Raw genomic sequence first — 26,601 nt, forward strand, 5'->3', positions numbered from 1 at the left:
TAGAGAATATGAAAGTTCTATCAGACAAGGAGAATTTAGGGGAGCCTCATAGTTACAGTACCCTTGTCTATGAGACTTGAAGTTTGTCTCCAATAAACAAAATAATTAGCAGATGCTGCTATCAGTTTACATTCAATAAACTCTTACAGATGTATCGGTAGATGTTACTCCATTAAAAAAAAAAAAAAACATTTACTTCTGTACACATGTCTTTGCCAATGTCCTAAATTTGGGTTCCAAGTGATCTAGAAACTCCAGCCCTTCTTCTTCCAGCCGATCGCTGCAGCACCCTACCGAGCCGGCCATAGAGCCTTTGCCTTCATAATTATAAGAACGAACGTAATCTTCAGAATGTTTGTGTTCCTCATCTTGTCCGCACAGGTACACCTTCTGTTTCGAGAAAGAGCACATTTTATTATTATTTTTTTAAAAACACCTAAACATATTAGCAGAAAAATGATGTCTTTGATTTACCTTTTACTGTTTAATTTTTAATCAGAGTGTGTCCTCTAATGGATTCCTACATATAAAAAATGCACATGATTGGTCTGTATTCTATTCATTTTTAAAATATAGCAAATAAATAAATGCTCCCAGTGAACACATTTATAAAATTAAGGCTTTATATACATCACATGACTTAAAATTTCCCATTTGAAAATAAATGTGTATAGTAGAAATTTATCTCTGTAGCCTTTTCACATATATGAGGAAAACCAATATAGGCTAGAATTCTTAGAATACACTATTGTAGTACAATAGTGTCATATATTGTACTGGCTAATATCAACCTGTACTGACTAATCTGAACACAAAACAATCAAAGTAATGAAATAAAACCCAGAATACAAGTTCAAAAATCTACCCGGTTTCTTTTGATAGCCAGGACTTCATAACTATATGCAGAACTCAAATACACTGACAATTATTGATAACTCATGATCTGTTGTTTATAACACATATTTTACTCCAGATTTTTTTCTGGTACTTTTTAGGAAAGAAGGTTTCAGTCTTAAATATATCTACATATGTCACTCCTAGATAAAGTCTTGTAAACTGTATTTTTAAAATTTTCAAAACTTTTTGCTTTGAGGTTTGGACCTAACATCCATCTATATGACAATTCCTTCAACATTAGAAAAGTGATATGTTGCAGGTGTATGAGGAGTAAAATTTGGGGGAAATACTGGGTCATAAATGATGTCTAACATTCATGTCACGTGAACTTGAAGACACTGGGACTCACTTCGCCAAGTCGAGGTTGGGTGAAACTCTGCCAGTCCGTGTACGCATATCTGCCGGTGTCTACACCTCCCTGCCCTACTCCCTTGCTGGACTCCAAGGTGTGATGGCCTTTGTTGGAATCCAAAGTGTAGCCTCCTTTGACCATCTCAAAACTTTGCTGTGTTTTGATTCCCTGGCCACCAAGAGTACCAACAGACATGCTTGTGTCACAAATGTTGGATGTCTGTGTGGGGATCCTAATATTCGCTTCCTAAAAAATAAAAATGAGAGTTATAAGATGAATCCAACTGAAACTCACAGTTCACTTTCATTTCGAATTTTTCACCACAGACATAGCTCTTACTTTCTGTGCCCCAGTGGTCCCAAATCAGGATTACAGCAATAGCCACATCTTAGGTGTTATGGTGTAAATTGAGTCCCTAAAACCTCACATGGAGAGGTCCTTACCTCCAGGGCCTAGAATGGGACCTTAGATAGAAATAGAGTCATTGTAGATGCAATTGCTTAAGTTAAGATGAAGTTATACCAGATTAAGTGAGTCCTTAATCTGATATGGCCAATGTCCTTAGAAAAAGGGAGGTTTGGGTATAGGCACATGTCCAGGGAGAATGTCATGTCAACATTTGTGCTGCCATAAGCCAAGGAATTATAAGAAGCTAGACAGATACCTGAACAGGTCCTTCCCTAGTGCCTTGAGACGGAACATGGCCCTGCCAACACCTTTGTCTCTGATTTGTAGCCTCCAAAACAGTGAGACAAGTTTCTATTGTTTAAGTCACTCAATTTGCTATGCAGTCCTTTGAAACTAATTTAACAGACTTCTGAAGTTTAAATGAATGAAAACACGGCACTTGGAACTCTGCTTGGTGTAGTGCTCCATAAACATTACTGGTTATTATTGTTGCCATTATTACTAATCATCACACTGCATCACTGGGTCACCACACAATTCAAAGGGAAGTTAAATCTGATTTACCGTCACTTCTTCTCCAGGTCCTTCAGTATTTGATACAATTAAATTTTGCTGTGCTACATCTTCTGGAAAACATTTCTTTACTGTCCTCTTGGTAGTAACACAGAAACATGTAAACATAATACCTTAAAAAAGGAAAAGATTGAAGTAAAATAGTATTTTTTTTTCAATTCGGTATACACTAAATAATTTGATGATCAGACTGTTTTGAAGTTTCTTTGCACAACTTTTAAAAATGTATTCCACAAATTGAGGTCACTTCTGGTCATAAAAATTTAAAGAAGAATATTTGTAAAATGCACTCACCTATACAATCTCTGTCTTAGAGTAATAATATCTCTTTTCCTAGGTCCAAAATTATGTATCTCTTACATTCTCTATTTTTTAAAAAATGACTTCATTTGAGCTTTAAGATAGTATTATTGGTATTTGAAGTGATACAGAACACATTTAACAGACTTAGAACAACAAAACAAAAAATTTAGATATAAATATAAACAAGACAATAACATAAAACCAGTGTCTGGTTTTGAAAGTGTATATTAACTAATCTAGTGTTATGAGGAACATCCAGTTTATCCTGAAACTCAAATTCAAATGAATTAGGACACAGTAAAGGCTATGGGATAAGTTTGTAGATGCAATTGTTCTTTGTAGTTGAGAGACAGAAGCTGAAGTCTGAGAAAGGTTGCCATTAGTTTTGTGTCTTCAAACAATTATTTGTAATGGTTAGACCTGTGGTTCAGTGGCAGAGCACTTGGTTAGTATGCATGAGACCCTGGGTTCATTCTCCAGTACTTAAAAAAAAATGTTTGTAGAATGCAAAATCTAAGTTTCCTTTGCTTGCATTATGTCCCCTTAGTGGTTCAACATATGATCATTTTTTTCACTCATTGGGAACTTCTTATGATATGTACTAAATCACTTTATTACGAGGATGAAACACAAATATCTAGAATTTTAGAACTACCTTATCTTCTTGTATTTATGTATTCTCTATGTAAACGTGACTACTGCTTGGAAGACTATATTTTATATGGGAGGGAATCTTAGTAATTTTGTCCAACTTCTACATTTTACATATGAAAAAAATGAGTTCAAAGAAGAAGAAACGTGAAACATTATTGAAGAACTGAGGCTCCTGCCTTTGGAATTTACTTTAAAAATTTCAATCTACTCTTATTGGTATGTTTTTCTTTTGACTTAGAGCACATGTATCAAAGGTTATACAGGTAATTAATTTGAAGAATGGTCATATTATTTTTTTCTAAATGACCATGATTTGGATTAAGTATCCTCCAAAGGCTGTGCATTAAATTAAATAGAGCTATTAGGAGATTGGAATCTTTAAGATGTGGGGCCCAGGGGGAGGAAATCTAATAATTGGGAGTGACCTTGAAGGGGATATGAGGACTCTGGCCTCTTCCTGTCTTCTTTACTTCGTTGCTACCACTAGGCAAGCAGCTTTGTTCCAGCACATGTTCCACAGCACAGGCCCCAAAGCAACAGAGCCCGTTGACCATGGACTAAAACCTCTGAAACTATGAGCCAAAATAAACCTTTCTTCATTATAAATTGTTACCTTTGGTGATTTTGTTATAGTAATGGAAAATCAACAGAAACATTAGGTAAAACATGGGTTAACAAATTCTATATGATAATACTTACACAATAATAATGCAGAACCCAACACCATGGCAAGAATAGCCCATTTTCCAAGTATAACATTTCCTGGTTTAATATCTCTCTCATCTTTAACAGCCATTCTACAGTCAGATGGAGTTGTGCAGTCACATATTCTCACTGACAACACATGTTTTGCAGACAAACCATGTCTGTCTTGTATTTGGATAGGCACAGAATAATAGTTGTAATCAAGATTTTGCTTTGCACGAAGAACACCTTGTTTACCTAGGGAGGAAAAGGTAGAAATAATATATATTGATATGACCTTTCCATAGCAATATTATTCCTACTTGGTATCCTTGGGAATGGAGGTGGGTATATTTGAAATAAAACTCTAATGTTTCTTCCTTATCGGTTTATTTTTTAAATGGTGTATTATCATTATATATAAAAGTAGAATTTACTGTGATACGTTCATAGATACACATGATATAGTTTGGCTAATTTCATTCTGCTCTCCTCTTTCTCAAACTTTCTCCCTCCACCTCATTCTTCAGCTTCTCCACTGTTCTTAATTGTTCATTTTTCTTTCTTAAAAATTATTTTGATTTCACAGTAAACCAGGAAATCAAATTTCATTTTATTTTGTGCTCACATTAGATTAACCCAAACTTAACATGTTATTCAAATGATCATTTAAAATGTCTTCATAAATTTTCTTAGGAGATTTACAATAAGAACCTAAGCATAACATAAATATATATATATATATATATATTAAAGCAAAGTATTATCCTTTTTTAGGATCTACAAGATAATCTCCTAAAATTAACATGTTTATTATGAGAAACTAAGGTGAAAATCAAGACGATCTGCCATCTCAAACCACTACTGGGTACAAAATTTAGCACAATTCTTTACCATTCTTTGATTCTATAGTCCAAAGTTTGTTGGCAGAATTATCCAGAAAGAATTGAAAAGGTGGACCATTATCAGGCCCATCGTCATCTTCCGGTTCCAGAAGAGCATAATCTTTATCATGCTTACAAATTGTCACATCTTTTTCAATTTTTGGTGGATGATCATTAAAATCTTCCAAAAGAACTACGAGTGTTCCAGTGCAAGATCGGCCAACTAGGAGAGATTTTAAAAATAAGTTATGAAAACTTAAGAAATATATTTATTTTCAACAATTTATGTAATATACAGTTGACATCTGCTTTCATTTATCTTCCCAAATCTCAGACACTATTAATGCAAACTAGTGACACTCTTCTTAGAAGACTGGTGGCTGGGTCAGATGATCTTTTCAGGTGCTTTTTTAAAACTAAAAGGTGTGAGATTCCAATGTCATTACAGAAACACCTGTTGAAAATAAAATTGATTTCGTACACTTGTTTTATAAAAAAAAATATATTCACCCTTACAATAAAAATACTTTACATTTTGTCATAAATTACCTTCTCAGCATCTTCTCCTTTTCTACATTTATTCTTTGCTCAAAACTTATAAAACTTCACATTAAAACCTCTAGGTGCTTTATTTCCTCTCTGCTTTGGTACTTTCTGTGGCTTCTACCAGGTATTTTTCTCCTCCTCCTGGTAAACCCTATTATGGTTATTAGTATTATTGTCTGTGCTGGGGCTTTGAACCCAGGGCTTCATGCACACAAAGCATGTGCTACCTTTGAGCTATATCTGCAGTCCAATCTAGTTATCTTTAAGAATCTACTAAAATGTCACTGCCTCATGAAACCTGTGACTTCTACAGACAACGATGTCACAACTTCGTTTTTCTCAGAACACTTTGCTCCTGCCTTGAATGACACACTAAATATTGATCATGTAACACAGTGAGTCACCTTCATCTTGAGACCCCAGTATTTCTTGGCTCACTGTAGCTTGAATGTTACCACATCAGACATAGTTTTTATACTTTGAAAAAAATTAATTGAATAATTCAGAAAAATGAGTGTGTACTTTCACCCTAATTCAATCAATATAATATTGTTAATAGAAACTCTCACTCAACTGCTGATTACCACCATTACTGTCCTAATGTTTCACACATAAATCTTAAGAAATATGTCTAATTAAAATATTCTACATACTGGGTGCTTTGGCACATGCCTGTAATCCCAGTGGGTTGGGAGGCTAAAGCAGAAGGATCATGAGTTTAAAGCCAGCCTCAGCAACTTAGCAAGGCCCTAAGCAACTTAGCAAGACTGTGTCTCAAAATAAAAAGTAAAAAGGGCTGGGGATTGTGGTTTAGGGGTTCAATCCTTAGTACAAGAAAAAAAAATACACACACACACACACACACACACACACATATACACACACATATATTCTGGAAGCTCACTGCATATAAAAATATAATTTGAGTTTGAAAGACAGTAAAGTTTAAAAATATGTTCAAATTCTATCATTTGTGAAAAGATTACAAACTTCCATAAATGGTATGAGTTTGGAATTAAAACAAAAAAATTATCAAATTTCTAATACTTTTTACATTGAATGCTGGTCTAAATATTGAAATATATGTTGAATTTGCTATAAGTATAAAGTCTACCATAAATCATATCAAATATAATCCATTTTTTTCTTAGTTTGAAATGACATCTAAGTTATATCATGTTGTATATTTCAAGGAAATCTTTTTTTCTGTTAAATAATGACAAAATTTATTTAGTCAATATGACTTATAAAAGCTACAAAATAACTACTATATATATTATATACTATATGTATAAATATACATTAAACTAATCTTGCTGAAACAAGTTTCAAAATATCCAAAAATAAAAGAGAGATATACTATTAGGGAAAAATACCTACAATGGCATATAAATATTTTAAGGCTACCAGAAAATTATAAATAAATCTGAATATGAGTAAGAACTTCAAAATCAGCAAACTAACCAAAAAAGAGAATGACTATTGTAAAAAAGGAGCTTTTCTAAAGTTAAAGAAATGTAGAAACAGACATTACACATGAGTTGATGTGTACTGATTTACCTTTTACACTTAATAAAACAGCCTTTCTCTTTATGGAGAAATAAAGAGCACAGTTTAAAAAGCTAATAAAAATATGGCAACCATAGGAAAACAAATCAAGATTCACTTAATCCTGTATTCAAATAACATTTATTACATGACATCATTTGCTATCATGGTCTGTTTTAAACATGCTGGTGAAAACAGAATAAAAGATGCTTGGAATTGTTTAAATGGATGTCTACAAAAGTCAAAACCAAAACAATCAAAGTGCCTTATCCCTAGGAAATAGACCAAAAGTAAGTAACTGACAATTGTCAAATATCATGAAAAGGTAAATAACTACATTTGTCTACCTTGAAAGGACAGAATTAAATGACAAGTATCAGTGAGAAGGGAACATCACAGAGTCAGAGCTGCTAAGTACATGTGGACTAGGTAAAATTCAAACTGATAATGCTTCAATAAGAGGGTCTCTGGAAACCATAGTTCTCCAGTGCTACTTAAATGTTTTCAGTAACTGGAAGCTCACTGCATCATGAGCCAGCCTGGGAAGCATATATAGAGTGTTTTAATTAATTGTTAGAAAGATTTCAGGTTCTTCCTTCTTAATCTATCACCCCAGATGTGGACAACTATAAAAATGATACATAATGCCATTAAATGATAATATAATATAGAATGGTAATGTAACAATTATAATATAATTATATTGTTAATTCATATAATATATATGAGCTCTAGATGATTTCCAACCTATTTTAATAGGTTGTGTCAAGTTCATTGAAATATTTACAGAATTGAAGCTACAACATGCCTCCTATTAATTTCCACATGACAACCCTTCTACATTTTCTATTTTAAGAAAATTATCTTTACAGAATCCCAAAATGCATTGTAAATTTTTGAACTCAATTTTCTACATTGGAACCAGTTGTTGTTCCAAATGCAAAACATGCCCCTGAAATTGTGTAGCTTTTGGTATTGAACTTCATAATGTAGTCCTGGAGATTCAAAGGGCTCTCAAACAATGAGGAATGAGACATTTTGGTATCTGCATTGAATAACCTATGCCATATTCTATGCTAGATGCTAGATGAAAGAATGTTTATAAAAAGGGCGGTGGAGAAGTCTTTATTAATAATGGAGCTCATCATTATTATAATTTAGAGAAAGAATATACATGGAAACAATGAAAGTACCTTGTTCAGAGTAAAGACACATCATATGTGATAATTAGCATATTAGTCTCACTGCAGGAATGTGAAAAGGTATTAAGAACAGACCAAAGATTAGTGGGCATGATCATAGAAGTTGTTATTGCCATTCACTTTAAGACTTTAATAGACCTGAATTTAAAGTAGGAGGGCAACAGTATTCTAGGTGGAAAGAATATAAAATAGTGTTTTCTAGATTGATAAGCAGGGAAATCATCCTAACAAAGAGGATGCACACAAGAAATACAAGAACATGAACTTGATTCTAAGAAAGCTATAAGAATAACTAGGTTATCATCCAGAAATATTTGGAAGCTTCAAAACAAAATCCTTGCTATATATATAAGCATATGTTTATATATTATATTTATATAATACATATCTTATATAATGTTTATATGTTCATATGTAAATATAGATAGATATACAAATAGGTTAAAGTTCAAAGGAGCAAAATCCTTCATACTGCCACATGATTTTTCTATTACCTAGGTTAACTATGACCCTGGGAGGTAGATTAATGTAAACTTTTAATTTCCTTGTACAATGTTCAGTGTGGTTATAAACCATGCTTTTTAGCTCTAAAGAGCAAAGTTAATTTTTTATACTTTATTCTGCATAATTTTTTCCTATGATTCCTACTTTCCATGGCAACTTGACTGGTACTTAGAACCTGATAGAAGAATAAATGAGTAAATAGGACTCCCTATTTGTCATTATTGTGTTCCTGAACCACTTAGATTTCATTTTTACTTACAAAAGAAGAGTAAATAATCCAAAATTATAGAGTAATAGTAAATTAACAACATTTATTAGGGAATGTTTTCCCCATTCTTTAACAGGTCTTTTCCCCCCAAAATTGCATTTAAAAATTATATTAAGAATATGTGTATTATTCCATCTCACTCCGGTCAGAATGTCAATCATCAATAATCAACAATAAATGTTGGAGAAGATATGAGGGTTCACTCATACATTGCTGGTGGGACTGCAAATTGGTGCAACTACTCTAGAAAGCAGTATGGAGATTCCTCAGAAAACTTGGAATGGAACCACTATTTGACCCAGTTATCCCATTCCTAGGTTTATACCCAAAGGACTTAAAGTCAGCATACTACAGTGATGCAGCCACATCAATGTTTTATAGCAGCTCAATTCACAATAGCTAAACTATAGAACCAACCTAGGTGCCCTTCAACAGATGAATGGATAAAGAAATTGTGGTATATACACACTATGGAATATTACTCAGTCTTAAAAAGGAATGAAATTATGGTATTTGCCAGTAAATGAATGGAACTGGAGAACATCATGCTAAGCAAAATAAGCCAATTCCAAAGAATCAAAGGCTGAATGTTTTCTTCAATATGCGAATGCTAATTCACAATGAGCAGGCAGGGCTAGGGAAGAATAGAGATACTTTAGATTAGAAAGATGGGAGTGAAGGGCGTGGGGGGTATGGGGGTAGGAATGATAATATAATCAATTAGACATTATTACTCTATGTGTATATATGATTAAACAACAAGTGTAACTCTACTTCATGTGTAACCAGAAGAATAATAAGCTACACTCCATTTATGTATGATGTGTCAAAATGCATTCTGCTGTCATGTATAACTAATTAGAAAAAAATTAAAACATAAAAAATTCAAAAAGAGTATGTGAATGAGAAGTATCAAGAGGAAAGAAAGATCATATGTAGGTGATTCATTCATCATATTCACATTTAGGGTTTCTTTCAAAGGCAATTTCAGATTTTTGAAGCCCAAATGTTTTAGCTCACAAAAATTGTTCTTTAGCTTGGTCAACGCACTAATTAGAGTGTGCAACATGGTATTTTTACACCAAGGGTCAAAGGACTGAAATAAGGATAGATGGGGCAGATTTATGTCTGAGTCAGCTCCCCTTCTCCATATAAACTGCAAGCACCTAGCATCCCTGTTAGTTTAAACCTTTTATGTCTCTCTTGTAGACACGACTTTTGTTTTATGTCAACAAGAAAAAAAAAAGTAGGGTATAATAGCTGAGAAAACAGCATATTTTATGTAGATGAAAACAGTGGAAACCTTCTTGGGTCAGGAAGATAGTCAAAAGAATTGGCTACGTTAGAAAAGCTGAAGTTCATTATTATTTGTGAAATTTTTTCCTCTAATGAGTAAATATATAATTGCCATGATGAAGTAAATTAGCATAACTTCTATTTATATTTTTGGCACTTTTAATATTTATTTTGTGTATTTCTATGATATAAACAATATATTAGCATAGTAGTATATGTATACAAATAAAACATTAGCAAACACTTTGCAACATATTTACAAACATAATGAAATTGATTTATTGATATAAGTTCAAAAAGAGTTAAAGATCATTACAGTTATTTGAAGGATGCTCTTTATAGACTAGTTCTTAGAATTAACCTTAGAGATTACAAACCATAGCTTTTTATCCCTTCTTTAGGAAAGAGGATAAGTGATTTGTTCTCCATTAAGAAAAGCTCAGAACAAACCTATCTGGAACTTAACTGTTTTAGGAGGGTTGAAACTATTTAGCATGTTCAAATCATAATAATCTAAACCTGCATTTCTGGAAAAAAAAAATAGAGTTCCTTGAATAGGCCACTGTTTCCTCAGAACTTAGACTGATCATTTATTCCCTTGCAGCTCTGCATAACTGATGCTTGGGAGCCTGAACTGGGTAGACTTCAATCATAACACAAACATTGCTTTTTTTTTTTTTTTTGCAGTATGCCTATGATTACATTAATGCAAACATGGCTTGCATTAACTTTTGATCCAGAAATGAACAGATTCCACCCAAAGTTTTCTTAGAAACATACCCTACTTTTACATTTATTTCTAGAAAATGACACTTACCTGCATCTCTTGCCACCACTGAAACATTGTACTGGTTGTTTTTTACAAATTTCGATTCTCTATCTAGGACTTTCACAGTCCTCAAATCTCCAGTGTGTTCATTGATTTCAAACCAGTTATCTTCATCTCCCAACTTCTGATACCTAATTTTCAGAAATCAATATATAAAGGATGATACCCAATAGCAGACATAATCTTACAATTTGTCATTTTGAAAAATACATAGAACTTTCCTAAATTTGCAATCCATTTACATCCCACCAGACTAGCACCATGGTGCATTCCTGTAATCCCTACAACTCAGGAGACTGACACAAGGAAGATCACAAGTTCCAGACCAGCCAAGGCAAATTAGATTGTGTCTCAAAATAAAATAAAAAAGGCTGGAGATGTAGCTCAGCAGCACAGTGCCCGTGGGTTCCATCCTCCAGTACCAGAAAAGAATTTTAGATTTCAATAAAAATGAAGGAGCTTTTTGAAAGGTACCTTACCTTAAGCCTTCACCACTGCGTGTTTCTGGGTCCAGTGCTTTGTATCCAAGGAGTTCCTTACCAGCTGGAAGGCCATCTTTACTCTGAATAATTTTCACTGGTGGCTCGCATTCAGGGCCCTCATCACTGTCTTTGATTTTAACAGTCACAGTGGTAGTACACATTGAGGGAGGAGTTTGCGAGTTTGCCACTTTAGTGAATTCTGCTTCATTAAGTACACCGATTTGCAAAACAACTTGGCGATTGAGTTCATAGTTCAATGGCTATTCAATAAACATAACTTTAATCAGTCAGTATATACATAACGTGGACTTATGATTTTGATTCCAAGTTTTAACATAAAGAGAATAATCATTTTCACATTTAAAATATTACCAAAAGTTGTTGCTAATACAAAAACTAATAATTAGCTTTCCAAAATAATAAATGCTGTCCAACCCAAAATTGTTGTTTTTGACTCAACCAATGTTTCTTCTTACTTTTCTTTTAGAAGACCCTACCTTCATTTTATATTAAATGCTGAAATATGAAAAGAAATGCAGAAGAAATGTTTGAGAAAATTCAGATTATGTCATTACCTATCATGTGAAATAATAATGATACATGAAATTCTTCCAGGCTAATGTATAAAATAATTTGATGAGATTTGGCTACCATGCAGCTGCATCTAGGACAAAAGATGTCATTGTATTACTTAGCAGCATCTTTTTAAACAACATGAAATTTAGGTCTGTTTAGATTATAATCAAAGTGCTCAATTCTAACCTGAAGAATCAGAAACACTCTTGAAATAAAAGTTAAATGATAAAAAAAAGAAAAAGAGAAATCTAGAAGCACAAAAGAAGAGAGAAAGAAAATGTAATATAATAATTAAAGGCCATTTTGTGGGAATCTTATTAGGAAAACAATTTCTACATAAAGATTCTGGGAATATCTGTTGTCTTTTAGAAATTTATGATGGAAAATAACTATGCAAGAGGTTGGTGAGGCTATGGATAGAAGGGCTCAGAAAGGAACCAGATGAGTAACTAAGATTACTTCTAAGGCAAATATCTGATACAATATTCAATATTTCTCTGCCTTGATTTTCCTCATATGTAGAGCAATGAGTTTTATGCCTGACATGACTTTCCTCTAAGAAAATAAATGAGGGTAAAATAATAATAGGAAAGATTTCAGTACCACACTGCAATATTCTAGTCATATACATAAGGAAATATTAATTATTTTTATCAGCACACAAGCTTAAGTTTGAATGCCTTAAAACATGGTTATTTTATTAATTTACCTTGACAACACACAAGATTCCCTCATTTGTATTTGGATCTGTGCTAATTTTGAAGTTTCCATTCTCGTTTCCCTGTAGGATTGTGTACACAGCCTTTGAGTGAGGTGTGTTGGCCAAATCTAGGTCATGTACTTTCATCCGTAAAATCACCACGTCGATTCTATTTTCTTCTACTTCTGTAAAATACTGAAAAGCAAGCCTTTTTAAATTAGAAATCTATAGCTTTTACAATATGGTCTTATACTCTAAAATTCATATTTAAAGAAAAAGAGATATGGAATGTATACCCATATGTTGGGAAATAACTTACAAGTTTAATTCATAGCTTACTTATTTTCTCCTAGATATAAGATATGCATATATCTATTATATATATGCATAAATATCATCCATATCTGTTTTTATATTTATGTCTATATATCTTACATTGTTTACTGGGAAAGTTTGCTCAAAAGTGACAGTCTGTGTTAAGTAGTGAGTCCAGCAGAAGAGATAAAGCTAAACCATTTTTCATCTTAGAACTTGAAATGTAAAGACTCTTCTATTTCTTCACCTTATAAAAATTTAAATCCAAGCAATCTGATCCTGGAGCTTAGCAACCAAGAAAATGTTGAACACATGAGCCACCTCAAGGGTGGAAAAGCTCTTGGGTAGCCACAAGCATGGTTATTTCCATAGCCTCCAGAAATGACTGGTACTTCAATTGTTTTTACAAAAATCATATTTTTCTCTCTATTATTTGTAAGTGGAAACTATTTAAGTAAAAAATGCATTATCTCCCAGAGCTATCAAGTTTCATATTTGTCATTTTTTTTGAAAACGTAAATGCATCCAGATAAATGAATACAGAGATACACTCACAGAAGTTTCCGTGAAATATGGTGGATTGTCATTTTCATCCTCAAGTGAAATAGTAATTGTTCCTGTATTAAATAAGCCAAAAGGTTGACCTCCCATGTCTCGCACTTCCATTACTAACTTGTAAGTATCACATTTCTGAAAAAAAAAAAAAGGAAAATGGTACATTGATGAACACTTCTATTTCCTCTAATTTATAACTGTCAGAACTACTCTTTCTGCTGTGATTATTTTACAAATATTTTGCAAATATTCATGTTCAAATTATACACTCTCACACACTTATTTATTTATTTTGATGCTAATAATTGAACCCAGGGCCTTGCACATACTAAGCATGTGTTTTACCATTGAGGTATTACCTTAACCTTTAATACAGTTTTTAAAAGGACACCATAATATAAATACAGAACAAGAGACTGGACAATTCATACAATGGGAAGCTGATGTTTCTAATATAACATTGCAAAATCTAAAGATACTTTATTCATAATTGCCAAAACGTCAGAGAAACTAAGATGCCCTTTAGTGGGTAAATGGATAAGTAAACATATATTCAGACAATGGAATATTATTAAGTGCTAAAAGATCTGGGTTATCAAGTCATGAAAAGATATGGAAGAAACTTGTATGCAAATTATCAGGAAAGTGAAGCCAATCTGAAAAGGCCAAATACTGTATGATTCCAACTATATGACATTCTGCAAAAGGAAAAATTATGGATTCAGTAAAAAGGATCGGTAGATTTCAAGAGAGAGGAAAAGGAAAAGAGGAACAGGAGGAGTACAAAAGGGCAGTGAGATCACGCTATATGATGAATGCCTGTCCCTACAGATTTGTCCCAACCCATAGAATATACAGCACCAAGAGTGAATCTAATGGAAATGATGTATTTTAGGTAATAATGATGCGCTGGTCTAGGTTCATTGATTATAACAATGTATCTCTGTGGTGCAAGATGTTAATAGCGCAGAAGGCTATGTGTCAGGGCAGGGGATACCTGGGAACCATTTGTATTTCTATTTAATTTGCCTGTGAATCTAAAGCTGCTTTAACAAATCAAGTTTTTTAAACTTTTAAAAACTACATCTATTGGAAGTCAAATGAAATTACTTTTCGTAAAACCAAAATAGAATAAACAAAACAATTTTAGCACCACCGCATCACATTAGGTAAATAAAAGCAAGTGAGACCTTGTCTAACACCTTGTGCTTTCCCATTGTCTTTGTAGAGCAAAGGGAAGTCTCCAGAGAAGCCCTAACCCTAGTCCACAGAAGAAAACTAAAGAAGGGGCCACAAGGGCCATATTGCAAATTGTCTTGGGAGTTAATTGTCAGTTTACATGTAGTTTAGTGATGGAGAAGTTGATCGATTTCTTACCTCTCTATCCAGCAGAGGTGTAGTTGTAGTGATGACACCTGTATCTGGATGTATGGAGAAATGCTTTGGATGATCAGGGATTTGTTGTAGAATTTTGAATTTCAGACGAGTATGAAGGGTTCCAGGTTCATCATTGTCTATAGCAGTCACTTGTCCCACTGAAGTTCCTGTTAGATAAATCAGAAAAGTTAAACCCTTTTGTTTATAATATAATCAAATTATAAACAAAAGGATTTTTTTAAACAAAAATAAAATTATAAACAAAAATAAAAATCAAGGCATTGCTATAGTAAACTGTATAGGAAAGAAATAAAAGCACAAAATGATGAGTTTTACAGATAATGTGAGGAGTGTATACATGTTCTACAAGACTTCTCCAAGCCCCATATCTTGAACTCCAATTAAGTGGCTACTGTGATTAACAGGATTTGTATTCTACATATACTAGAACAGGTCCTACCCTACCTTTGGTCACAGAGCATACACTTGGTAACCATAGTTCTAAAATTCTTTCTAACATATTATCCCAGTTCATGGACTATTTTTGAACAAGACCTTCTTTGAATACTCTGTTTTATATCCCTATTGAATAATGCTAATGAAAGAAAAAGTACAACTTTGCATGTAACAAATGTTTTTATATTTTAATAAACAGAGTTCCTGAGTTATTAATGTACACAAGTGATTATTAATATAAGAAAGAAATAAACATTATGCATTAGTCTGAGTAACTTTTAGACAAACTTCACAGCCCAGACATGGCTATGAAATGCTGTTTCAGCAAGCCACTGATTGTGAAAGACTAATATACATACATATGTGCCTGGTCACAGAATGGAGGAAGCCATAAGAAATCATCATTTCTTGCTGATTCTTAAAATAAACTAGACTATGTTATTATGTTCTTTGGAAGGCCTAGGTTATAATCTTGGCTTCATATAACATGAAACAAATGACTTTTTTTCAATTTGGAAAATATGCCAAGAAAAGGAATACATATGTTGTTACAAATCTGGGATTTGAAAATCGTAGGATTTTTATGCTATGATATATTTTGGGTCCTTGAAAATATGTTGAAACTTTATAGAGCTTCCAATTATATATTGTTTTATAAAACACTTGTGATCACATATACATGGCAAAAACTGAGAATGTAAATATTTGTCTGTTGCACATTCAGATCCAAAGTAGATTAACTAGATAGAAACTTTACATATTATTTAGCAGTCTTCTAAATGTGCATAGCAAAGTGAACCTCACAAGGTTTGCCTTTGAAAACTGTGTGATCTTATAAAACTAGAAAGTTATACATCGTTTATTCTTGAAAGTCAAGTGTTTTTTAGTATTCTATCATTTTTAAAACATTAGTAAGAAATTCAATTGAAGTTGAAGTCTAGTGTTTTCCTAGAATTTCCATCCTACTAGGCACAGGTTACAAGTTTAGGATGAAATAAAGGTTAATATCCAACAGTTAATTAATAAAGAAAATCAACACTGAACTGCAAAGTTTCAATAAAATGTGGTATATATAATGTGTAAAAGTCTACCTCTTTGTATTTCAAATATCAGTTAAAAAATATTCCTTGGCACCATAAAATGGGGTTTTCTATATGTTTTGTTATGTCACTTTACTTTGTTACTCTTCCTGAGTTGGAAAGGAAAGTTGAATTTTTCCTACATCCAGCCTTTCAAATATCCTCAGGTGAATCATAATTTAAAAAACAAGCAATGAATCTATAAAATAATAACTTCTCATTTTGCTGGAAGACAAGTGGTTTGGGGCCCATTCTTAACTTCTGTTTCATAGTCATGATGGATTCCTAGCTAGTCCCTTAGGAAACTAAGCCACCTCTCTCCACAACAGAATTTCTAAGCATACATATCTAGACCAGAATCCATTTCAACCACAGCCAACCCTACAAAGAACTGAGTCAAGAAAATATTGTCAGAATTATAAAGTCATGATATAAAAGGGAATGCATATGGAATAAAAGGGAATGCATATGGAATAAAAGGGAATGCATATGGAATAAAAGGGAATGCATATGGAATTCTATTTACAAACTTGCTCAGAACAGTTTGAGCTTTAATAGGGATGTCATATAACATTAATATCCAAGGAAGAATATGTATAGTCAAAAACACAAAAGAACCTCTAAATGTAATGATAAAATCAAACATTTTATCTTATAATACCAAATGTCAATTAATCTCCTTATACCCTTATAAAATATGAACTTACCAGATCGGCAATTTTCAGGCACGCTAAAAACTGTCATTTTGGTTTCAAAATATGGGGCATTATCATTATCATCTTCAACTTTGAATAACAAGGGGAGCGGATAATCTGGTGCATAGCCATCTGCAGTTGTTGCATAGCCATATACCTAAAAGGAAGAAGAACGCCTCTGGCTTGTTCTCAAATGACAACATGAAAGTAAGCCTAGCAGTAGGGCAAAATATGTCATTCAAAAAACAATCCACAAGGGTTTCTCTAACTAATAAATGATTCAATGGAAAGATAACACCCAGGCACGGTGCATGCCCGCCATATGGCTTCAATCCCTTTAAGGTGTGTGTGGGTTTTTTTTTTTTTTTCTCCTTTTCTCATTAGTCTCCCACCAAGTACTATGCGTGCCAAGCAACATGAGTTCTACAGGTGTTCTCTGAAATAAAGGCATGCTGTTCTATTTGTTAGAATGTATGTAGATTTCTTATTCAGATATTCTAATAACAAGTATTTTTTTTAAGTTTATAAACTTTCAAAGTAATAAAAGTTAGATAGAGAGAGAGAGAGAAAATCACAACTATCTCTGGGTGATATCTCTACCGGTTGTCATTTTTCTATCATAAACGTGCATTTTTCCTAATAAATATGCTAATAAATGCATACATGTATCACAAACTCCATCTCAAAGTGATATATCTTGACCTTAACCGTGAGGATTTAATGTTTTTTTTCACATTCAAATTATTTTTTGCAGTTTTCCTATGTGATTTGTGTGAAGTAAGCATTCAATAAATCATAGTTGTATTAAACAGATTTCCTTCACTGAGAGGACCAGCTAAAGCTGCCCCAAAGTCAACCATATTAACGTCAATTCTTTACTACAGTGTTTCCTGATTTTCTTACTGTAAACATTTCTAAAATGCACTAGTATTCAAATCCAAGATATCAAACTCTTCTTTTTCTCAAATTAGTTTTATTAATCAGTCATCAAGTTCTCGAGAGTGTTGCATTTTGTGCCTCTATCATCCATCTTCTCTTTTCTTTTAAAATGATTCCATAGCAGAATAGATAATTTAATGTATATTGCAACATACAGAATAGATAGCTCTTTATTTCTTTACAGACTGGCTTCTAATGCCATATCTTCACTTCTTATGAATATGCTATAAAGTTAGCATGGAATTAATATGTTCTTTATCAATTATTTATTTTGCTTATGGAAATAAAAAACAAAATGGTTGTTAATGGAGTTGGGGATATAGCTTAATGGTAGAGCCCAAAGCCCTGGGTTCAATCTTCTGTACCAAAAACTAAAAATAAAAAACGGATTAGAAAAGAGCTTGGATAAATACTTTTTAATCAATTGTTTTATATTATTAGGAGTAAAATGTGTTTAATCTAGGGAATTTGGGAGGGAACATAAAATTATAAAGAAATTATATCACTGTACTTAATTATGAAATACATTAAATGAAATTTATATTGTTTGAAAATGTGCAATACCTTATAGAATGCTTTAGTGGACATTCTAGGATAGGGTCCAGTCTCCTTTGTGTGAATTACAAGGTCTTTAACTCTCCTATGGTCTGAGCTCTCCAACTTTGTATTTCACATTCTTCCCTAGTGACAAACTCCAACCAGAGTTTGTTGTATTGTTGATTTCTTCCTAACCAGTAAATCTTTCTATGGGGTTGTAGCTTCCTGGAACATTTAGTTCTCCACTCCCCTCCCTATATTGTTACCTTCTTTCAGAGTTGCCTATTTGTGACCACCAACTCTCAGTAGTCTGCTAAGATATCACTCTCTGGACTACCCACGTATGAGGTAAGTTTCTTTTACATAATGTCATTTAGCAAAAAACTTCTTTATACTCTCTTACAATTCAAGATAATAAGAGGTAAATCAAAATCATTCATCATCCTCCCAAAATACCACTTCGGATGTCTGCTATACATCAGATTAGGCATCAGAATGCTGAAGAGACATGTAAATTTGAAGTAAAAAAAAAGGATTAAATTTTCAGAAGAGATAGAATTTTTTGGATAGGATGAGATAGAAGACTGGTAAAGTTTTTCATGGCTTACTAAGGAAATAAAATGGTACTCAAGGATTTCATTACTGAAAAACAGTGAGAGAGAGAAAAGAAAAGATGCACAATGCTATGCCATGGTTTGAGGCAGCAAATGCAGTTAAAATGTATTTAAGATCACCTTGACTCCAGCCCAGGACAACTAAGTTAGAATTTCTGGGCATGAACCCAAGCATCAATTTTTTTTTAAATTCTTATGTGATTTACTGCTTACAACAATAATTGAGAATAATTAAGGTATTTTGTTATAAGGAAATTTGAACTCAATACAATTTGTTGTCACTTCTCTAGAATTCTACAGAACCAAGTCTGTTCTTTAAAATGCTATCATTATATTTTCTATACCTTCCCTCGCCTTTATGTCTCTTATCTACTGACTCACTTTAGCAATGGCACTAATAAAAATTTGAAGTTTATGTTGAACATTAGTAACATTGCAAATATTAAATTAAGTATTTGATTTTTTTAATTTGTAAAAATGCAACACCAAGAATATAACTCAACCAAAACTAAAGATATAGTTCTGAATAAATATTTCAGTAATCCTACCAAAAACTGATCATACTGCTCACGGTCAATGCTTCGAGTACAATAGATATCCCCAGTGTCTTTCTCTATGTAGAACAAATTGAAGGGCTCTTTGTCCACTCCTGGTCCACTTATGGAGTAAAAGATGGTGTAATTCTGGGCAGCATCAGATTGGATCTATAAGAACAAGTGACAATTTAGGAACAGATCAAATATATTGTGATGAATACCTTCAACCTAACTTATGAGTTTATTTTGTATCACTCTCTTGCTTACTCACCTATTATTATTACTTTTATTATCTACTAACCATTTCCCATGTTTTTCAACTTCTCATTTGCATTCTGAAATGTGCAAAGCCACAGATTCTGTCACTTATTTCACATTAAATTATTTTAATATCTGCAGAGCAACAAAATTTATGGAGTAATATGCCTTTGTAATTCCTATGCACTTGTTCTTATTTCTTTATAAAATATAATACAGAGATTTTGAATTATTTGGAATTGAAAATTACATGATTAAAAATATTGTCAAAGTAATTCAACTTTGCACAATTAATTATTTAAAAACCTCAAAATTCCAAAACTGTCTATCCTTGCATCTCAGCTATGTGGAAGTGAGACAACTTTACTTAGTAAACAGAAAGTGATGATGTTTTGGAGGATAAGTGTTCAAGCAAAAGTTGAATTATGCAAACTCTGTAGGCATATCCTCTGTACATAAGCACTAAAATGTCTATCATAGTACTAGGTGAATTTAGAATCAAAATATGGACATAATAAATTCAAAATGTAAAACCTGATTCTCACTATTTAAATACAATTTCTGGAAGAAAGTAATAAAATATATTGGGTCACTTCTATGTGATCCTAGTTCTGATGAACAGATGATTCTATTGCTATCAATAGTTTAAAAGTTCTGACTCAATATACCAGGAAACATTCAAATGGAAAGTTTTAACAACAAAAAATCGTTTATACATATGAAACCAAATAAGATGAAACATACCTGCTGAACGTGTTGTGGAAATGGACCTAATGAGTTCTCCATCAGCGAACAAGGAATAGGAGCCCATCTCCTCTTACTGCGCTTGAGAACTCTGTCTTTGGTATGTCTTTTCTTAGATGCCTATGTTTAATGAGAAACAAAGAAGTACAGCATTGTTTCTCATTCTTAGGAATACAATTTTCACATATACATTGGCATGGAGAAAATAAGTAAGGTCTATACCTTATGATGGATAATAACAATTAACAATATGATGGATAATATCCAAAGAATTTTTGTTTTTCAATAATAACACACACACACACACACTAAAACCTTAGACTCAGTATAGTCTCTCATTCCACCTGTTTCCTGATTTAACCAGTCAACAACCAGAAATTTATAGGCATACCCTTTATACATAAATGCTAAAATCTAACACAGTATTTTGGGTGAATAAGAAATTTATAGTGCATTGGGAAAATGTCACCTTGAGATACTGTAGACATCCCTAAAAATAGATGATCCTTTAACAAATAAAAAGAATTGATTTTAGTTCATGAAGAATGGTAAAACCCAAATTTGATCTTTTATTTTTGTACCAGGGATTGAATTTAGGAGTACTAGACCACTTAGCCACATCCCCAGCCCTATTTCTTATTTTGTATTTTATTTAGAGACAAGGTCTCATTGAGTTGCTTAGCACCTCGTTTTTGCTGAGGCTGGCTTTGAACTTGTGCTCCTCCTGCCTCAGCCTCTTGAGCTGCTGGAATTACAGGCATGCACCAACACATCTGGCTCCAAATTTTACCAATCTTACAATGTGAGCATTTTTATACCTACATAGAGATATACAACAGTGTTTGCTCAAGGTACATTTTATTTTATGTAATGTGGTGATTCTTTGCAATTTAGATTAAAAAATATTCGTAAGGCTTGATCATATTTTAAACTCAGTGAAGAGAAGTTCTTGTAATTAAAATGAATTTAGCTGGGAAATACTCTTTTAAATTGATCACTTCTTTTTCTTTTTCTTTTTTTTAGGTCACTTATTAATGAATGATTTTATAAGACCAAAATCGTTGTGTTGAGTTGGCTTAAATGAGATGTGAATTTCCACAGCTTTCTCCATCCTCACTCCCAGACTAATCACTTCTCTTCACTGCAAGAAAATGAGGCTCCATCCAAGACACTCATACCAATCTTCTGGCCTGATCACACCTCCAACTCCCTGAAGAAAGGAACCCTGTGGGATTGTCCACTAAGATGGGCATAAGTTTTAGACCATCTCTTTTCCTCTTGCAAGAGACAAATATTCAGTCCACAGTTGGTTGGGAAGGAGCCACACAGAGTGAGTGCCTCATCTCCAGGCTGCTTCACTCCACCTCCAGCTTGAGAGGGGCCCCTCCCTTGTCCTTGTTCTTCAGGTGGATATCTCTTAGAGCCACACCTCAAAGCACTCACGAAAACCTTTGATCCCTTGACTTTGCTACAGATTCATTCATTGCTATACACCTGTGTAAACAGCTGTAGAACTCCTTAGCAGTCTAGTCTTTGTAGATATTCATTATAAATGGAAAAAGACAAAAATAATTACTCAAGGAAAGTAATTTTAATCTGAAAGGAAGTGTAGGAAACGAAGGACTTTCATAAGGACCTTAGTATATGAAGCTATTTAAATCCTTATCTAGTATACCTTTTCTTCTCTTGCCAACAGTACGATTTCTATCTCCTTTTGTTCCTGCCTCTGACTGTCTGAGAGTAAAATGGAAAACGTCTTCCCTTCAGAAGACAAAAGGAGGTCATGTGTTGTGTATATTGAGCCATCTTCCAGAATTTTGAAGGCAGAGTCGCTGGACAGGATTTGGCTAGACGACTTGAGACACTCCTCCAGATTCACTGCAGAGAAGAAATTTCACAGCAATTTGTCAGGTGAAACAGGAATATAACAAGTTTTACAGGAATGACAACTGAGAGTTAATGCATGAGAATCAGAAAGGGTGGTGACAGGCAAGCACCTGCTATTCTAAAATGGAGGAGCCAAAAGAATTAAATAATTAAACTAGTGGAGGCAGATTTCCCATTACTTTTCCTCATGAATTAAAAAGGGAACAATTTTCCTGGTGACATTGAATCTGGTCTATTTCTTCCACTTTACCTCCTACTGACAGGTTTGTACATACATGTGGAGATGGCCCTTGACTTTATAAAGGTGCAATAGCAATACACCTTCAATGGAAACTGTACTTGAATTGTGAATTTTAATTTCTTTTGTTTTCTCAGCTAGCCATATGGGGTAGCACCTTCTCTCGTGATGCTGGGCAGGTGCTCTGAGCAATAGCTCTTAGTGATCCATGTGAGCAGGAAAATCAATGGCTGATCTACAGCAGATATTGCTAAGATATAATGTTTGGCAGTTTAAGTGTATTAAATGCATTTTCCAGTTCTGAAATTTTCAATTTACAATAGGGCTATGATCCCATTTTAAGTCAAGCAGCTGTGGATGGTAGACAATAGATATAGATAGATCTAGTGCATACACATTCACAAATTTGTATCTTATATCACAGATATTATAACTATGTGATGTCAGTAGATTTTGCAATAAGTCTTTGACAGTTAAAACTATCTTGCAACAAGTTTATTGTTAAGCAATATTTCTCACTAATATTGCCAATAATCTTTTTATAACACCTTTTTGAGATTAAAGAAACTCAGCACTTAATATGTATTGATGACTACAGTGGTAAGATCCCCTGAAATTTTGTTTGACTTTCACAAGCTAGTTTGTGAAGTAGGTCATATACATTCTTGGTGGATACTTGTTCATTATTATCAACCTCAAGTCCAAATTTTATTTGGAACATTTAAATTAGGAAGTATTCATTTCATGTCTAATCACTTGGCATTGACAGCAGATTAGCTGATATGAATTAAAATGTGCTTCTGGTTTTGGTGTCTTGATTTGTTTGGAGTAATAAACTCTCTGATGTTTGCTAATTTTTTTGGCAATAAAAACATACCAGTAACTATTATTTTAATTATTTTTAACCACTACAAAAAACAAGTAGTCTATCTTTTATTGTATGGCCAATTTTAATGCCAAGTAGCTACTATGTGGCTTTTATCCCAAACTTCATAAAAACAGCCTGAAGCGAAATGTAGCAAGTTACAACTGTTAAATTCTCAGTATGGTTTTCTTACCTTTGCCTACAAGTGTTTCAGCCTGAAGATGAGAAGGAACTTGAAGAGAAATTTTCTGACAAGCATCACAAAATAATATCAGAACCTCAAAAGAAAGAAAGAAAACCTAAGAATTGCATTTTGAAATACATTTTTACATTGCAGTTTTGTCTTATAAAAATATTTTCAATTTTGAAAGCAAATTAACCTTCTAATCCCTTCTTTTTTCATAATCATTTTAAAAATAACCAACAAAGAATGACTTATATCACAGATATTATAACTATGTGATGTCAGTAGATTTTGAGTCACCATAGTCATTGAATATCAATGGAAAATTAAGTGAACAGTTCATCTGATTCATATTGTATAAATGCAAGAAAATGTGTTATAATCCATTGACCTTATATGGAGTTTGTTGCCACTAACACCATACCTAAATGTTCTGATTATCTAGCCTGAAGAACTTATTTAACTCTAGAATTCAGTAATTACATTATCTGTACTGGTTCTCAAATCCTCATTTCCCCTATTTGAGGGTATATTTTCTGTTTTCAAATTACTTTTTCAGACTATCGTGGCAAAAACTTCTAAGACTAAATGATCTCAAGTCATACAACTAGTCTAAAAAGGACTATTTTTCAAAATATAAAGACTTCCCTGTGACTGGGTAAAGATTTCAAATTAAATTCAAGACACAGTTATTGTTTTAAAATCTAGGTATTTCAAATAAGACATATTATCTGAAAAATAAAAGTTATCCCTTTGAAGGTTTCAATAAGTCCAAAATATATTTTTTCTTCTTTTCTTGGCACTTTATTTAATTTTTCTTCTATCAAAATGATTGCATTTTGATTATTTAAATAGACAGTAGATCAGTTAGATTTACCAGAACCATATAGGTCATTTATATGATGAGATTTTCTCCAAAGACATATTTCTAGAGTTAATGGACACATTATTTGTGTAGATGAAAGAATAGAGAGATTAATATTAAAAGATATGTATTTCCTTTCCAACTCAACTCAAGTCTATGGAATATATTGCAGCAGCCTGTTCAAAATAGACTGTAATTTTACAAATCTTTTTTTAGCCAGACAATATGAAAAGCTGGAATTTTAAAAGCCATACATGTTTAAATTTGTATAACCACTTATTAAAAAAGGAGAAATTTTTACCTATTTGACTTTTTTATGTAAAGTAATGCGCTAAATTATATCCAAAGAACTTTCCAAAGATAAGGCCTTATATTACTAGTAATCTAAAAGTGGTCTAAATATATAAGGTGAAAAGAGCATAATTTACATGCATATATACATACATAGATATACATATATATATATACACATAACTGCATATACTTGTACATATACTATAAATCTATCTGTGTGTGTCTATGTCTGTCATACGATGCGTCCCATTATTTTTCCCATCCTTATCTTCTTTACTTCTGGTCCTAATGCCCCACCTCAGTTATTTCCCCTCTGCAGGCAGAGTCAACAGAGGTTTCCAATCATTAGTGGTCTTCTAGCCTTCGAGTTGAGTCAGTGACTAAGTAATTTGGAGGAGTTGTGGTCAGATACCTTTTTTGTCATCATGGGAATCAAGGATAAATGGGCACAGAATAAATCAAAAGATAAGAAGCAGGAAATAGGCCAAAAACCAAAAGCCAAAAGAAAAGTGTGTGAAATCCCTTGGAAATACACCACTACATTTTAGTTAATACTAACTTAAGATGGCCTCTGAGTCTCCCGGAGCCATTACAGGATAGGAAGTTCACCATCAACCTTGTATCATATATAATTTATATGCAAAAATATTTGTCCCCATACAGCAAAACCTTCAAATTCTGAAAATATAAATGAAAATAAAATGTCTCCAAAATAATGAAAAAGGAAATTCTCAGTTCAGAAATTCTGGATAAGAGATATAGGAAAACTCCTCCCTTCCCATCCAAAAAAAAAAAAAAAAAAAAAAAAAAGAATCTCCTGCAATTGCAAACTATGAAAAATTCAAGCAGAAAGAAGGCTAATGGTATTTTTAATAACTGTCACATTTTGCTTTTTATGTTTCCTAATTAAACTGCTTGTTAACTATGAGTTCTGCCTTTCTCTTAGCTCTTCCTGTGTAAAGTAAGAAAGACCTGGAAAATTCATACATTCACCCCAAATCCTTTTCCCATTCTTGCAGCTCAGTAGAAGGAAGCATGTTAAATACATGAGCTTATTTAATGACAAAAGTAAAACTCAGAAACTTCTGGGCCAAATGCCTAAGGTTTGAAAGTATTCCACTATTTCTTAGGAAAACATCACAACAAGACAGAACAAGAGATTCCCTTGAAAAACTTTAATACCCTGGCAGCAGGCACTGGAACTGTAAGCTAAACACACCCCATCCTGGACCACAAGTCTCTCCGCTCTTTGAATTTTTCTTCACTCTACTTTTGTTTGCCCAGTCTGTCTTCCCTGCCTTCCGTCCCCACCTCTTCTCTCTTTCAGGCCCAAACTAGAGGCAGGAAGCGGGTAGTGACATGCTTGAGTCCCTAATCCTCGGGTTGTTACTCACCAGAAGAGAGAAAAGGAGCTGCTTACAGAAGATGCTCCCTGGGGCAGCGGAGGCCACAGCCAT

General features: G+C 33.2%; 1 protein-coding gene across 2 annotated transcripts; it reads right to left on the minus strand.

Moving 5' to 3' along the window:
- Nucleotides 1-192: 192 nt before the first annotated feature.
- DSC1 (desmocollin 1) lies at nucleotides 193-26,601 on the minus strand (the record flags this gene model as incomplete). Of its 2 annotated transcripts, none has more annotated exons than XM_081263503.1 (16): nucleotides 193-390; nucleotides 1,247-1,495; nucleotides 2,222-2,343; nucleotides 3,887-4,129; nucleotides 4,766-4,978; nucleotides 10,937-11,079; nucleotides 11,428-11,690; nucleotides 12,716-12,901; nucleotides 13,577-13,711; nucleotides 14,954-15,120; nucleotides 17,196-17,340; nucleotides 19,822-19,977; nucleotides 20,812-20,931; nucleotides 22,487-22,689; nucleotides 23,995-24,079; nucleotides 26,539-26,601. In XM_081263503.1, the coding sequence occupies 16 exons, from the start codon at nucleotides 26,599-26,601 to the stop codon at nucleotides 193-195; spliced, it is 2,691 nt and encodes an 896-aa protein (XP_081119629.1). The 2 variants fall into 2 exon arrangements, with proteins under 2 accessions (XP_081119629.1, XP_081119630.1); XM_081263504.1 differs by lacking the exon at nucleotides 193-390 and adding an exon at nucleotides 485-520.

This window comes from Spermophilus citellus, assembly GCF_964194105.1.
Source record: "Spermophilus citellus genome assembly, chromosome: 12".
Taxonomy (NCBI): Eukaryota; Metazoa; Chordata; class Mammalia; order Rodentia; family Sciuridae; genus Spermophilus; species Spermophilus citellus.